Source organism: Vipera berus, assembly GCF_964194415.1.
Source record: "Vipera berus genome assembly, chromosome: 2".
In the NCBI taxonomy this organism is placed as follows: Eukaryota; Metazoa; Chordata; class Lepidosauria; order Squamata; family Viperidae; genus Vipera; species Vipera berus.
Window position 1 is genome coordinate 112532843 of NC_138203.1, and position 17223 is coordinate 112550065.

The 17223-nt window shown below is 41.4% G+C and overlaps 1 protein-coding gene across 2 annotated transcripts in view; it reads right to left on the minus strand.

The window, feature by feature from the left end:
• Nucleotides 1-13862, minus strand: part of QTRT1 (queuine tRNA-ribosyltransferase catalytic subunit 1) — a 41639-nt gene extending 27777 nt beyond the window's left edge. Inside the window, exons 1-2 of one of the 2 annotated variants that reach the window (XM_081318251.1) lie at nucleotides 13609-13862; nucleotides 11721-11789 (exon numbers count right to left, since the gene is read on the minus strand). In XM_081318251.1, coding sequence (XP_081174377.1) covers nucleotides 11721-11789; nucleotides 13609-13830 — 291 coding nt within the window. In that variant the 5' untranslated portion in view covers nucleotides 13831-13862. The remainder of the gene's footprint in view (nucleotides 1-11720; nucleotides 11790-13608) is intronic. The other variant, XM_081318250.1, reaches the window with a different exon arrangement.
• Nucleotides 13863-17223: the final 3361 nt, after the last annotated feature.

A 17223-nucleotide genomic window follows, 5' to 3' on the forward strand; every position in this document is an offset into this window, starting at 1 on the left:
TGATCTTTCTTCTTTGGTTAAGAACGTTAAGATTTTACCTAGGACAATGTCTGACCATAGTCCTGTTTGGTTGGAGTTCTTTGCTGAAGATGCTAGTAGAAGATCCTGGAGGCTGAATGAGAATTTATTTACAAATGATTTGTTCTTGCAGAAATGTAGAGAACATATGAAAGAATTTTTTGTTACAAATATGCATAAAGGTACCTCGATGGAAATGGTTTGGGATGCTAGTAAAGCCTACATGAGAGGGGTTTTGATTTATATGAATAATGCTTATAGGCGTAAGCAAATGCAAAAACGTTTAGATATTGAGGAAGAGATTAAAACTAAGGAGAAAAAGTTTATTTTGAATCCATTGGATAATAATTTAAGGATCTCAATACATTTATTGAAAGAACAATTTAATATGCTACTGGCTGATCAAGTAGCAACTAATTTGCGCTATGCCAAACACAATACTTTTTGTAACGCTAATAAGCCTGGTAGATGGTTGGCTTATCAATTAAGGAAAAAACAGAAATCACGTACTATAGATAAAATAGAATATAAAGGAAAAGAAGTCTACCAACAAAATTTGATTAAGAGGAGTTTTTTTAGATTTTTACTCGAAATTATATTCTAAAGAAAATATACAAGCTTTAGATATAGACAAGTATTTACAGGGAGCTCATTTTCCAAGACTTTCAAAAGAACAACAACTTGAGATGAATTGCCCAATTACATCAGAAGAAATTTCTTTAGCTATTAAACAGTTGAAATTGGGCAAGGCTCCGGGAACAGATGGTTTAACAGCAATTTACTATAAAAAGTTGTTGCCTGAAATGATTGAACCCTTAAAGATTTTGTTTAATGAAATTCAGACTGGAGGTGCAGTTCCTCCATCATGGAGGACAGCTTTTGTATCGTTGATTCCAAAGGAGGATCAAGACCTTACTCAACCTAAAAATTATAGACCTATATCGCTTTTAAATACAGATTATAAGATTTTTGCTAAAGTATTGGCTAATAGATTAATGCAAGTTTTGAAACAAATTATTCATAGTGATCAATCGGGATTTATATCTGGGAGGTATATGAAATATAACGTAAGACAAATTGTAAACTTGCTTGAATACTTGGATAAGAACAACCAAGTCTCCGCAGCATTGATATTTTTGGATGCAGAGAAAGCCTTTGACCAATTGAATTGGCAATTTTTATTGAGAGTTGTTGAGGAGATGAATTTTGGAGAAGGCTTTCTACATGCTATTAAAGTTATATATCAACAACAAACTGCACAAATTATAGTTAATGGGGGACTAACAGAGGCCTTTAAAATTGAAAAAGGTACAAGACAGGGATGCCCCCTATCACCATTATTGTTTGTTTTAACATTAGAGATTTTATTAATTAAAATTCGAGAGTCCTCTATGATAAAGGGAATTAAAATAAAACAGAATGATTATAGATTGAGAGCTTTTGCTGATGACTTGGTTGTGACAGTATCCCAACCGTTACAGTCGGTTATAGATTTGATGGAAATTATAACTCAGTATGGTAAGGTTTCTGGGTTCAAGGTGAATAGAAATAAGACTAAGATATTATCTAAGAACTTATCTATGAGTGAAAGGGATATGTTATCTAAATTAACAGGTTTTGAAATAGTGAAAAAGGTTAAATATTTAGGAGTATATATTGCAGCCTCAAATGTAAAATTGTATAAGAATAATTATGAAACACTATGGTTGAAGGTACAAAGGGACTTAAATAATTGGAAAAAACTACAATTATCATTGCTGGGAAGAATTGCAGTTGTTAAAATGAAAGTTCTACCAAAGTTTCTCTTTTTGTTTCAAATGATACCTATATTGAAAAAGGATGCCAACCTTGATCAATGGCAGAAGGGTATTAATAAATTTATTTGGGCGGGGGAAAAACCAAGAGTTAAATTTAAGATTTTACAAGATGCCAGGAAAAGAGGGGGACTCAAGGCGCCGAATTTGAAATTGTATTATGATGCGGTTGTCTTGACGTGGGTTAGTGATTGGCTTAATTTAACTAATAAGAGAATACTTCATCTTGAGGGATGGGATTTGGTATATGGATGGCATGCATATTTGCTTTACGATAAGAAGGTGGACAGGGCTTTTAAATCCCACATTCTTAGAAGTGCTTTATTGCGTGTCTGGAAAAAGTATTATTATAAGTTAAATTATAAAATACCGATTTGGGGAATTCCTGGACACGCGATAGAGGGCGTATCTATGGGAGTGAGTATGGATATGGTTTCTTATAAGGAACTACTTAGATTGCAAGGGAATGATTGGCAACCTAAATCATTAGAGGAGTTAAGACAAGAAAACATAAGTTACTCTTGGTTTCAATATAACCAATTGAAAGCTAGGTGGAAGTCAGATCAAAAGGTTGGCATCACAATTACAGATCAAAATTTAGTAAAACAAATTAGAGATTTAAATTGTGCACATATAAAGAGGATATATAATGCTTTAATTGAATTGGATTCGGAAACGGAATTGGTTAAAGACTGTATGATAAAGTGGGCACAAAATATTCAGGAACCAATCTCGTTGGACACCTGGGAGATAATTTGGGTCAGAAATGTTAAATTTACTCAGGCTCAAAACTTAAGAGAAAATTTTTATAAAATGTTTTATAGATGGCATCTGGATCCCAAGAAGTTGTCCAACATGTATCCTAATTTACAGTCTAAATGTTGGAGATGTGGTAGTTTAGAAGCTACCTATTTTCACATGTGGTGGACTTGTAGAAATATAAAAGCTTTTTGGATCAAAATTTGGTGGAACATTCAAAAGATTTTTAAGAGAAAGATAAAGTTTTCTCCACAATTATTTTTATTGGGTATTGTTGTAGATTGTGATGTTAAAGAAACTAATTTGATGTTGAATATGATAACAGCAGCACGGTTACTGGTGGGACAATATTGGAAGAAGGATAGTTTGCCTACTATAGAAGAATGGGTGTTTAAAGTTTTGAATCTTGCAGAAATGTCTAAGATTTCTGCTTATTTGAAAGATCATTCACAGGAACGATATATTTCAGTTTGGAGGAGATGGATAAATTATATTCAGAACAAATATGGGACTAAAAAGTTCCATTTAGCTTATGAGTAGATTTTAGTGGGATATTGTTATTGGTACTTTGTTTGTAGTTATGTTAAAGGGGAGTTAAAGCACATTATGAATTTGGTTAATTGTATATTATGCATAATTTTTATTTAGAATATGATTATTGTAACTATAATCCTGTATTTAGCTCTGGGAAGTGGGGGGGAAAAGTGGGCGGGTTTGGGGTGGGGGGGATTTGGGGATATATTGTAAAACTTTGTTTTTGTAAAACTTTTTAATAATAATAAAAAATATTCAAGCTCTTCCATCATGATGCCACTGCAGAGTGGGACTTGTGTAGTGACATTACTGCACATACTCAGACACCACAAAAACACACCTAGTTCCTTGTCTGCCAGCAAAAAAATAAGGTAACCAGCCCAACTCATGACAGGAAAGTGCATGATTTATCTTTGGCAGTACAGTCAAAGAGGGCTCTGAGAGCCAAAAAAATAAAAAAAGAAGTCAGAAGTTATATGCAGAATGCCCTGACGTCTTCCATAAGAAGAGCCAGTTTGGTTGCAGTGGTTAAGGTTCTGGCTGAGAGACTGGAGACCGTAAGTTCCAATCCCACTTTAGGAATGAAAGCCGGCTGGATGACTTTAGGCCAGTCACTTTCTCTCAGCCCTACCCACCTTATAGGTTTGCTGTTGTGGGCAAAGTAGGAGGCAGGAATATAGGGAAGAAGGAGGGGGAGAGGGAAGGGGAAGAGGAGGAGGGGGAGGTAGTAGTCATGATTTACAAGCTGCATTGACACATTGTACCAAATCAAAATCAAGCAAATTACACTATGGTTTAGTACAATATGTTAAACCAGATTCTGGTATGGATTTTGTATACCAGTAAGATAAAAATGACTGGGTTCATGCATTTTGCTGACCCAGGGTATGTTTTATCAATATTTATATATAAGTTACAAATAGCTGGATTTGTAATTGCATTAAATAATAAGTTGTGGTTTATTTACCTTAATGGCTGGGTTAGGGCAAAAATCCTCTCATATTACAGTGTTACGTAGTATTATGCAGACAACTAAACATTATGCAGACAGCTAAATAGCATCTCACAATAATCCTTTAACTTTCCAAACAAGTTAAAAACATTACAAAGAATCAGTAACGTCTTGAATGTTGTCAGTACATTGAAGGAACATATATAGGTAACCCTTGACTTAATGACCATTCATTTAGAGACCATTTGAAGTTACAATGGCAGTGAAAAAAGTGACATGACCAGTTTCACATTTACAACCACTGCAGCATCCCCATAGTCATGTGATCAAATTTGGGCACTTGACAACTGGCACGCGATCACCATTTGTAACTGTCTCAGCCAGCCTGCAACAAGCAAAGTCAATGGGAGAACTAGATTCATTTAATGACAAGATTCACTTCACAATGGCAGTGATTTGCTTAACAACAGTGGCAAAATGGTCATAAAATGGGATAAAACTCACAACTGCCTTGGTTAGCAACAAAATTTTTTGGCTTAATTGTGGCTGTAAGTTGAGGACTACCTTTAACCCCATATTTCTAATGTATCTTTATGGCTTTAAAAGAATTATAGTAGAAATCTTCAACAAAAGCTGGCAAAGGGCAGAATAGCTGGCAGAACAGTTCAAGTGCAAAACTCAAAACAGTCCATTCCAAATGAATATTAAGTGAAGGCATTACTGGCAATTTCTCTGAGAAGATTCAAACTTACGTTTCATCATCACATCATCAATCAGAAGGTTTGTGCAAAGATTGATGGCACAATGGAAGACACCACTGCAGGTCAATGGTGAGAGATTGGGAGAGGTGAATATCAAAAGAGGTATATTTCAAGGAAATTCACTATCACACTACTGTTTGTCATTGCACTGATTCCTCTGTCAACAATACTGTATAACTCAGACCATGGCTATCAAAGATGAAAAACATCTGCCAGACTATCCTAGCCTCCTTTATATAGACAATCTGAAGCTGTATGGAAAAAAACACCATCTGAAATAGAAACGCTGCTCAATACTGTCCATATATACAGCAAGATAATGCAATGGAGTTTGAACTGGAGAAATGCACCAAGCTCATTATCAAATGGGGAAAAATAGTGAAAACTGAAGGAATCAAGATGCCCTATGGAAATAATATCAAGAATAAAGACCAGGCATGGGAAGACATTATATTAAAAAACTAAGAGCAACAAAGATGATTAGGGTCCTGGAAGAACGGTTGCAGGAATTGGGCATGTTTGTCTGGGTGAAAAGAAGGATTAGGAGTGACATGATAGCAATGTTCCAATATTTGCGGGGCTGTCACAAAGAAGAGGAGGTTAACCTATTTTCCAAAGCACCAGAAGACAAGACAAGAAACAATGGATGGAAACTAATCAAGGAGAAAAGCAACTTAGAACTAAGGAGAAATTTCCTAACCATGAGAATAATTAACCAGTGGAAGTGCTTGCCTTCCAAAGTTGTGGGTGCTCCATCACTGAAGGTTTTTAAGAAGAGACTGGCATCCACTTATCTGGAATGATATAGGGTCTCCTGCTTGAACACAGGGTTGGACTAGGATACCTACAAGGTCCCTCCCAACACTATTAGTTTCCTAATATCACAAATCTACAAGAAGATGATCACTATAAATACCTAGGCATCTTCAAAACTGACAGCATCAAGCACAATGAAGTCAAGAAAAAGGTTAGAAATACATATATCAAGTGAGTGAATATTTAAAAGCCAAACTCAGAGGAAGAAATACCACCAAGGCAATCAACACCAGAGCAATTCCGGTGATTAGATACACAGCTGGATATATAAACAGAACTAAAGGCCCTGGATAGGAAGACCAGAAAAAATAATGACAATGAATCATGCCTTTCATCCTTGCAGGGATGACTCTACCTACCAAGACAAATGGTTGGAGGTAGAATGCTGCAAATACATCAGAGGGTTGAAGAAGAAAAAATGTCTTTGGAAGAATATCTGAAAGACAGTGAAGACAATGCATCGTAACTATTATACCAGGAAGAAATGCTGAGTGCTAGAGCGACCAAATTGGCTTACAAGAAAGATCAAATGAAGAAGAGAAAGTAGGCATGAGAAGACAAATGATACATGGCCATTACATTAAGAAAATAGCAGGGAAAGCAGATAACAACAAGACCTAGCAATAGCTAAGAGTAGGAAAGTTGAAGAGAGAGACTAAGGGGCTAATTATGGCTACAAAAGACCAAGTCATAAGGACAAATACACACAAAACCAGAATTGAGAAGACGGTAACAGATAGCAAAGAAGCTGAAGAAACAATAGACCACCAGGTAAACTGCTGCAAGAAGACTGCCCAGATTGACTACAAGCAATGTCATGACAAAGTAGCAACAATAGTGCATTGGAAGATCTGCAAGAAAACTAGTGGGATCATAAAAAAGAGAAAATCATAGAAAATGAAGAAGCTAAATTGCTAGGGACTGGAAAAGACAACAAAATACAAAGACCTGCAAAGAGAAATAGAATGACTGTGGCAAAAGCAAGCTAAGGTAGTTCCAAAAATAATAGGCACCTTGGATGCAACTCCAAAACAGCTGAGCACCACTTGGCAAATTCACCATCAGTCAATTGTAAATGGCAACTTTACTCAGAACAGCTTACATCCTGTGATGATATCTGTAACACCATCAAACATTCACATCTGCCTATTCCAGGTCCTTGGAAAGGATTCAATAGGTGAATCCAATCTAGATGTTGGATTTCTAGTTAAAATTGATTACAGGAGTCAGGATTCTTGGCTGAGTAACCAGAGTCAACAGCTGCCAAACTACTGGAAGAAAAGCAATGGCAAGGATTATTGTTAGTTGTACCAACAGGGTTTGGAAATGGATCACAATGATAAATATTGTGGCATTCGTTAAGTTTTCTTCAAGCAGTGCATTTTGCCTATTTTCTTTTCTGAACATGATGTAGCGCACCATTCATTTTACTGAGTATGAAGGGTAAATCTCTCTCCATCACCACCTCTCACATTTACTTATTCAGATTTCTCTGTTCAGATATGTAACTATTGGCTGAGGCTGAACTTCTGTACTTCTGAACTTTCTGGCGTATAAGACGACTTTTTAACCCATGAAAATCTTCTCAAAAGTCAGGGGTGCTGAAACTTTAGGGACAGGGCTGGCTGGAAAACCTGGAGCGGATCTCCCATTTGGTCTGCGCAGGGAAAGCGGGACCAATTGGAGAAGAAGCTGCAGTCTGTGATTTTTAACGGGCTGGGGTCTGGGCGTCTTTCCTTCTAAAGTTGAAGAGAAGCTGCAGTCTATCCCAACTTGAAAGGCAGGTGGGAAATGCAGCAGCCAGAGCAGCTGCTTAGCTCTAAGGTCACATTTGACTCAGGAACTGGGCGGGCGGGCTGGAAAACCTGGAGCAGATCTCCAATTTGGTCTGCGCAGGGAAAGCTTTAGAGTGAATTAGGAAAAGTTTAATCCATTGCACTTTTATATTTACATGTTTGATGACAAACAGCCTTATGTTTCTAAGTGACAGTTTTCCTACTAAGTACCTGCATGTCATAAGCATTTGAATTAAAATTACCATATTAAAATCAAATCTGATGTTTTTTAATTTTTATTTGGTGTGCGTTGGAAGACGGGTAGTCTTATACGGCGAGTATAGCCCAAACCCTATAATTTAACAGGAAATGTAGGGGGTCGTCTTATACGCTGGAAAATACGGTACACTGGTTAAGGCAACAAGTTAGAAAGCCAGACTCTCAGTTCTAGTTCTGCCTTAGCCTTGAAAGCCAGCTGGGTGTCCTTGTGCCAGTCACTTTCTCAGTCCAACCCACTTCAGAATTGTTGTGGGGAAAGTAGGAGGAAGGTGTATTGTGTATGTTTACTGCCTTGAGTTGTTTGTAAAAATAATAAAGGCAGGATGCAAATAAATAAATAAATTCCACTGAAAGCAATGAGACTTGTTTTTAAGGAAAAATGCTTTTAAGGATCAGGGTGTATGCCCAAGATCTCCGTTTATAAAACACAATACATATTTATTTGTCAAGCACTTGATGAATGCATAAGCTTTTTATGTGATTATTGTATATGATGAACAAAATTTTGCCAGTCTTGTTTTCCTGGGTTTTTTATTGGATGCCAAGTTTACTAACCCCTTCATGGATTACTGCCTTGTTGTGGCGAAGGGGCTTGCGTAATTCAATGAAGCTATGAGCTATGCCGTGCAGGGCCACCCAAGACGGACAGGTCATAGTAGAGAGTTCTGACAAAACGTGATCCACTGGAGATGGCAACCCACTCCAGTATCTTTGCCATGAAAACCCTATGGACAGTACCAAAAGGCAAAATGATATGACGCTGGAAGATGAGCCCCTCAGGTCAGAAGGCGTCCAGTATGCTACTGGGGAAGAGCAGAGGGCTAGTACTAGTAGCGCCAGAAAGAATGAAGCGACTGGGCCAAAGCCGAAAGGACGCTCAGCTGTGGTTATGTCTGGTGGTGAAAGGAAAGTCCGATGCTGTAAAGATTTTTTCTCCATAGGAACCTGGAATGTAAGATCCATGAATCAAGGAAAGCTGGACGTGGTCAAGCAAAAGATGACAAGACTGAACATCGACATCTTAGGTATCAGCGAACTAAAATGGACAGGAATGGGTGAATTTAATTCAGATGACCATCAGGTATACTACTGCGGGCAAGAATCCTTCAGAAGAAATGGAGTAGCCTTCATAGTCAACAAAAGAGTAGGAAAAGCAATACTGGGATACAATCCTCAAAATGACAGAATGATCTCAGTTCGAATCCAAGGCAAACCATTCAATATCACAGTAGTCCAAGTCTATGCCCCAACCACCGGTGCTGAAGAGGATGAAATTGAGCGGTTCTATGAAGCCCTACAGCACCTTATAGAACTAACACCCAAAAATGATGTCCTTATCATCATGCGCGATTGAAATGCTAAAGTAGGAAGCCAAAAGATAACCGGAATAACAGGCAAGTTTGGCCTTGGAGTACAAAATGAAGCAGGGCACAGGCTGATAGAATTTTGTCAAGAAAATACGATGGTCATAGCAAACACTCTTTTCCAACAATCCAAGAGACGGCTCTACACATGGACATCACCAGACGGTCAACACAGAAATCAGATTGACTATATGCTCTGCAGCCAAAGATGGAGAAGCTCTATACAGTCAGTAAAAACAAGACCAGGAGCTGACTGTGGCTCAGACCATGAGCTTCTCCTTGCAAAGTTTAGGCTTAAACTGAAGAAAGTAGGGGAAAGCGCTAGGCCAGTCAGGTATGAATTAAATCATATCCCTGTTGAATATACAGTAGAGGTGACAAATAGATTTAAGGAATTAGATCTGATAGACAGGGTGCCTGAAGAACTATGGACAGGGGTTCGCAACATTGTACAAGAGGTAGCAACCAAAACCATCCCAAAGAAAAAGAAATGCAAGAAAGCAAAATGGCTGTCTGAGGAAGCTTTGCAAATAGCTGAGGAAAGGAGGGAAGCGAAAGGCAAGGGAGAAAAAGAAAGATACGCCCAATTGAATGCAGAATTCCAGAGAATAGCTAGAAGAGATAAGAATGCCTTCTTAAATGAACAGTGCAAAGAAATAGAAGAAAACAATAGAATAGGGAGGACCAGAGATCTTTTCAAGAAAATTGGAGAGATGAAGGGAACGTTCAATGCAAAAATGGGCATGATAAAGGACCAAAATGGCAGGGACCTAACAGAGGCAGAAGAGATTAAGAAGAGATGGCAAAATTACACAGAAGAACTATACAAGAATGAGCTTAACGTCCCTGATAATCACAATGAGGTGGTCACTGACCTCGAGCCAGACATCCTAGAATGTGAAGTGAAGTGGGCCTTAGAAAAGCTGAGCAACAACAAAGCTAGTGGAGGTGACAGTATTCCAGCTGAGCTATTCAAAATCTTAAAAGACGATGAAGTAAAAGTGCTACACTCAATTTGCCAGCAAATTTGGAAAACTCAACAGTGGCCACAGGATTGGAAAAGATCAGTTTACATTCCAATTCCAAAGAAAGGCAGTGCCAAAGAATGTTCAAACTATCGCACCATTGCACTCATTTCTCATGCTAGTAAAGTTATGCTTAAAATCCTACAAGCTAGACTCCAGCAGTATGTGGATCGAGAACTACCAGAAGTACAGGCAGGATTTCGAAGAGGCAGAGGAACTAGAGATCAAATTGCCAACATACGCTGGATCATGGAGAAAGCTAGAGAGTTCCAGAAAAACATCTACTTCTGCTTCATTGACTATGCTAAAGCCTTTGATTGTGTGGATCATAACAAACTGTGGCAAGTCCTTAAAGTGATGGGTGTACCAGACCATCTTATTTGTCTCTTGAGAAACCTATATGTGGGCCAAGAAGCAACAGTGAGAACTGGACACAGAACCACTGATTGGTTCAAAATTGGGAAAGGAGTCCGGCAAGGCTGTATACTGTCGCCTTGCCTATTTAACTTATATGCAGAGCACATCATGAGAAAGGCAGGGCTAGATGAATCAAAAGTTGGAATTAAGATTGCCGGAAGAAATATCAACAACCTAAGATATGCAGATGATACCACTCTAATGGCAGAAAGTGAAGAGGAACTGAAGAGTCTCTTGTTGCGAGTGAAGAAGGAGAGTGCAAAAGTTGGGTTGAAACTTAACATTAAGAAAACCAAGATCATGGCATCCGGCCCTCTCAATTCCTGGCAAATAGATGGGGAAAAAATGGAGGTAGTGACAGATTTTATTTTCCTGGGCTCCAAGATCACTGCAGATGGGGACTGTAGCCAAGAAATTAAAAGACACTTGCTCCTCAGGAGGAAAGCCATGGCAAATCTAGACAGCGCACTAAAAAGCAGAGACATCACCCTGTCAACAAAAGTGCATATAGTCAAGGCTATGGTCTTCCCAGTTGCAATGTATGGCAGTGAAAGCTGGACCATAAAAAAGGCTGAGCGCCAAAGAATTGAGGCCTTTGAACTCTGGTGCTGGAGAAGACTCCTACGAGTCCCTTGGACTGCAAGGCGATCAAACCGGTCAGTCCTAGAGGAGATCAACCCTGACTGCTCTTTAGAAGGCCAGATCCTGAAGCTAAAACTCAAATACTTTGGCCACCTAATGAGAAGGAAGGACTCACTGGAGAAGAGCCTAATGCTGGGAAAGGTTGAGGGCAATAGAAGAAGGGGACGACAGAGAATGAGGTGGCTGAAGCAGTAGGTGTGAACTTAAATGGACTCCAGAAAATGGTAGAGGACAGGAAAACCTGGAGGAACGTTGTCCATAGGGTCGCGATGGGTCAGACACGACTTCGCAACTAACAACAACAAAGTTTACTAAAAATCGTCTCACCACTTGGAAAGGCAATAGAACTATCTGCTTTATCAATCATTTCCATAGTTGAACAATACAATTCCACATGCAGGTGGATCATCTATGTGCTTACCATCTCTCACACCCTGCTTTTACTTCCTTACCTGCGATATAGGCCACTGTTTCCTATTTTTTGTAACTATAACAAAGCTCAATTATAGTAAAAGGGTTGATTTTCCAGGTACAGACAACCTCTTCAGTCAAATTCATACTCACCGTGAGTAGGTTTCTTGGCCAGTTCATAAAGCTATGGAGTCCATTGGCTTTTTTGATAAGCTCTAGTCCCTGGAACAGCATGAAAGATCATCATGAGTGCCCATCACATTACTAATGCCAAGATCCTTAGCATGTTGCATTAACCCATTGTGAATTATGGTTTAATATGTTGGGCTTTATCAATAAATCAGAGCTAAACTATACTACATGCAAAGCTGAGCTATATTTTGCCAATCTTGGCAAAATCACACTAAACTAATTCCAAAATAGATGCATTATGTGTTCAAGTAATTTTATGCAAATCCAAAAGGATAAGGGAATAAACACAAATCTCTGGTTATTTGTGCCACTATAACATCACTGTGTATGCGTTAGAGGCCAAACACAAGACAGGCTACATGGGATAAATGATACAGTAGTTATCAAGCTAAACTACAAACCAAGAAATTTCTGGTTCTATTTGTTACCTTTGCTATATGCTTATTATGAATCCTGGGTAGGTAATTCTCAAACACTCATAATCAGTTGCAATACAGTGATTCTACTTTAGAGAAGTGATACAGCATAAGATTCTTATGAAGTGTTTGAAACTACAATATACAAATTATTTCTTTGAGTTATAATCCATCCTTGTATCTGTTATTGGAAACAAGTCATAATCATATGCTGATGTACAAACAGGCAAATTAACAATCAAATCTAAAACAACATTTAAGAACAGAAATCTGATGAAGAGATAGGGATCTTGCTGGTAAGCTGTTGTAAGAAATGTGGCAGAACTTGGGAATGGAGTTAAATGGAGTTAAAAGAGGAATCAGCTTGTGACCTAAGTCCAATCCCCCCCCCAATTCCATGGATCCTTAACTAACTCCAAGCAGGTACTGTTAGTTGAGAAGATTTCTATGCATAGGTTGTTCGGCAATAAATAAATCCTTTTATTTATTAGATTTGTGTGCAGCCCATCTTGTCTAGAGGCAATACTTAATTGGAAATGCGGACCTGGTCTTTAGCGCCTGACAACTATATGGACTAGATATTTCAGTAACTAGTGATGTTTTTGCTCAATCTTTTAGGCATAAACACCATATAAACCAAATCCAAGTGTGAAAAAAGTAGCAACTATAGGAATTGACACTTTTTCTATCTTGTTTTAATTTATTAAATAGTTCTATCACTGCATTTCATCAACTTCATAGTATAGTGACAGTGAAAAGAGAATGACTCTCTATTCATATAATATACTTATCCCATGATTAACTTTGACAAAAGCAATCAAATATTGCGAGTTCTTGAATTAGCCATAAACCTGCTGCAATTGGTGAATTCATACAACAAACAGCTCCAAAACAGCCAGAATTTGTGGTTCCACTTTATTCTGTAAATACAGCAACTGAAGCTAATTTATGGTTCAGTGTATTGCAAAAATACACTGATAGTAACAATCATATAACTCAGCATTAATTTCAGATTGAAGCTCAGATTAAGACGAAAATAAACATGATGTATTCAAAGAATATATTAAGCCATGGTTTTAATAACCATGATTTTAATAAAATATAATTGAATGGTTCCATAAAATGTAAAACACATAAATAAGTAAAGTACAGCATGATTTGATAGTGCATGTTACAAAAAATCCAGCCACAGCTAACATTAATTTTCCATATCAAAGAAAATTGATTTGAGGACTGGTTTGAGTTGTCTTCTCTAGAACAAATACTGTAGATGTCCTGGGCACTGACACACATTATACTGTTAAGGTTATACAGGACATATATTTAAACTTTCTCGTACTAGGTTCCTGTAATGTTGTCCAAGACAACTACACTAAAACTCGTTTTCTCCCTAAGACTGCCTGGTACAACTCTATGCGGAAGGCTCGACTCACAGGTCGCATGCCCAGATGGTAGGTGTTGCCTAAGCATAGGCGGCATCCCAGCGCATCTAGCTGCAGGGCGGTGAGCCCTTTCATGGTTCCCTGCGTGCCGACGGGCATGAAGACCGGGCAGTCAACGAGACCATGAGGCAGTCGCAACTCACAAGCACGAGCCCTAGTCTGCCCGCATTCGGCCACCACGCGCAGGGACAACGAAGCGGAAGTTGCCGCCATAGCAATGATGAGGTCTGCAGCCAGATCTCACATGACGCCACTGCCGTAGGCGGGGTTCCGGTCGCCCAAAACCTGAAAAGACGCTTCTGTCCTGCGATAGGAATAAAAGATATTCCGCCCTCTTTTCGTTGCCCTTTGGCTCAAAACGTCATTGGTCGCGTTTAAGCTACGACTATAGAACTATCAAAAGATAGAGAGACAACTTTGTTGACTATGATGCCTTCACCAAGTAAGCACTCGAAACGGCTTACATTGCAACTAAGAAGAGCCCAATGCGCCGCTATGCGCTATAACTTTGGCAGTTCTACAGGAACTCAGTCCTATTGGTTGGTTGGACTGACTGACAGTTTGGCGAGGGGGCCAGTTTCTCCGAGATCCTTTGCTAGGTTTAGGTTTAGTTGTTTTTCCTCTGAAAACTTCACATCTTGGCTGCTTTGTCAGTTACTATATATAGGCTAACAATAGATGGAAATGCAAATAATTGCAACTTATTTAATCATACGCAATTAGACAAGCCAAGGCTTTTTGAGATTTATGAAGTATGTCTGAATGAAGAGGTTATAGGTGTAGTGTATGCTGCTAATACCAGCACAGCAGGGGGTTGGACAGCTCCAGGCTATAACTGCTTAGGCGGGAAAGCCTGAATAGAGTGAGTCATTGACAGCCCCAGGCATGGTTAGCTCTGGCGGGAAGCCAGGGTTTAAACCTATTGGTCACCTGCACTGGCGGGAAGCCCAGGTTCAAATCTACTGGTTACCATTCACCTGGGCAGGTATAAGAAACGCCAGGTAAACCCCTTTGCCCCAGCTTCATTCTGGATCCAAATAAAGAAGTACTACCCAGCTCAAGTGTCCGTCTCTCTGTGCGACCACGCGACATTGCACTGGTGACGAAGGTGGGATCCTGCACCGGACAATGCTAGCCGTGGACGGAATCCAATCGGCAGCCCCGGATCAAGACGCAGGACGACCAAGACGGCGGAATGGCACAACTGGGTCAGTATCCCCTTTTCAATAGCGGCCGCCCAGAGGAGTGGGAAGCGTTCGTGGGGCAGCTTTAGTGCTACCTACGAGCGAACGGGGTGAAGGAAGACCGGCAGAGAGCGGCGGTGCTACTTTGCAGCTGTGGCACGGAAACATACCAGCTGGTGGTCGGTCTCTGCGCTCCCGATGACATCCACTCCGTCGGATTCAACGAGTTGCTGGCGAAGCTGACCGAACACTTCAAGCCCGAGACGTCCGAGATCACCTGGCGGTACCGGTTCGAGAAGCGGGACCAGTGGCCAGGTGAGTCTGCCAAACAATACATGGCAGCCCTGAGGCAGGCAGCTCGCCTCTGCAACTTTGAAAACTTAGAAATCCGACTGCGGGATCGGATCGTCTGTGGGTTGAGGGACAGGAAGCTGCGCCAGAAAATTTTTGCCAAACAGAAACTGACCCTGAGGGATGTCCAAGAAGAATTTCTAGCCTGGGACGCGGCTGAGGAGTCTGAAGCGAGGGAAGGCGGATCCATCCACCAGCTGAGAGGGTGCAGCGACGCAGACGGGGCAGAGCTGGAAGTGGACGCCATCAACCGACCACAGAGACCCTTTAAGCCCAACCGGGACAACGTGAGGGAGCCGAGACCAGCCACGGCGGACGAGAGAGCCCAGGAGTGCAGATGCGGAGCGAACGGCCCCCGGTCTACCCAGCTCCACGGCCACAGCGCGAATCGGCCCCGGTCTACCCAGCATTGCGGTTGCGGTCCCCGGTCTACCCAGAACAGCGGCTGCGGACAACCCCGGTCTACCCAGTGCTCCGGCTGCGGCACGAACAGCTCCCGGTCTACCCGTTGTGCGAGCTGCGGAGGACAGCACCCCCAGTCTACCTGCCGTTTCAAGTCGGTGAAGTGTTGGTCCTGCAGAAAAACAGGGCACATCGCGGCGGTCTGCAGGAGCAAGCAGCGGGACAGCCTGTACGAGGTGGAAGCCGAATTCCAGTGCGCTACAGGTACCGGGAAGTGGTTGCCGGGACTGACTGTTAGCCACACGGCGGGACGGCCGGGCGTTTTCCTAACAGGGGCTCCTGCGGCACTAACCCCAAAAATAAAACTGAGGGTGAGGCTGCAAGGGGTCCCCTGCATGATGGAGTTGGACTCAGGGTCAGCTGTGTCCATCATCTCCGCCAGAACATTTAAGGAAATTTGCAAGCAGAGCAGCCAGCGGGTTCCCTTGAGGCCATCCAGACTGACCCTCTCCGATTTCAAAAATTCACCGATTAAAGTCCGAGGGGAGGCGTCGGTGAGGGTTCAGTACAAGGGCTTCGAGGGCAAATTAAGTGTACTGGTCGTCGAGGGCCAGCAGACCAGCCTTGTGGGGTTAGGGTGGTTCAACGCGCTGGGCATTGGAATCACAGGGATTCACCAGACGCAGAGCCGTTTTTCCCTCGAAGCTATCTGCAAGGAATTTGCGGACGTGTTCGATGGGCAGTTGGGAAGGTACACGGGTTCCCCAATCTCATTTAGGTTAGACCCCCAGGTGCAACCCATAAGGATGAAGGCGAGGCGAGTTCCGTTCGCACTAAAGCAGAAGATAGAGCGGGAACTGGATAAGCTGGTAACACCAGTTAACACCAGTTAACACCAGTTAACACCAGTTGATGGAGTGGAATGGGAAACTCCCATCGTAACGCCGCTCAAGGCAAATGGAGAAATTCGTATCTGCGCTGATTATAAGGGGACCATTAACCGAGCTTTAAGTGCCCATTCCTATCCGGTCCCTGCGGTCAGCAGCATACTAGCGTCCCTACAAGGCGGGTCGGTGTTTGCTAAATTGGACCTTGCTCAAGCTTATCAGCAACTGCCGGTAGACCCAGGGGCTGCTAGAGCGCAAACGATCATCACTCACAAGGGAGCATTGCGGGTAGACCGGTTGCAGTTCGGGGTCAGCGTAGCGCCTGGAATTTTTCAGGAGGTGATGGAAAAGACGCTCAAGGAAATACCAGGGGTCTGTCCGTATTTTGACGACATCCTGATCGCAGCTAGCTCCATGGACGTACTGGCAGCCCATTTGAAGGCAGTCCTTGAAAGGTTCAGGGGGGCAGGGTTGAAGCTCAAAAGGGAGAAATGCAAGATTGGGGTAACTGAGACAGAATTCCTGGGTTTCAGGATAGATGCTCAAGGCATCCACCCATCTGCATCCAAGGTTAGGGCAATCAAAGAAGCCCCTGCTCCCAAAAACAAGCCTGAATTGCAAGCATTCTTGGGGCTCCTCAACGTCTACCACGCATTCCTGCCACACAAAGCCACAATTGCAGAACCCCTACACAGGCTGCTTGACAAGCAAGCATCCTGGGACTGGACTGACAAACATGCCAAAGCGTTCCAAACACTAAAGAACATGTTAGCAAGCAATGC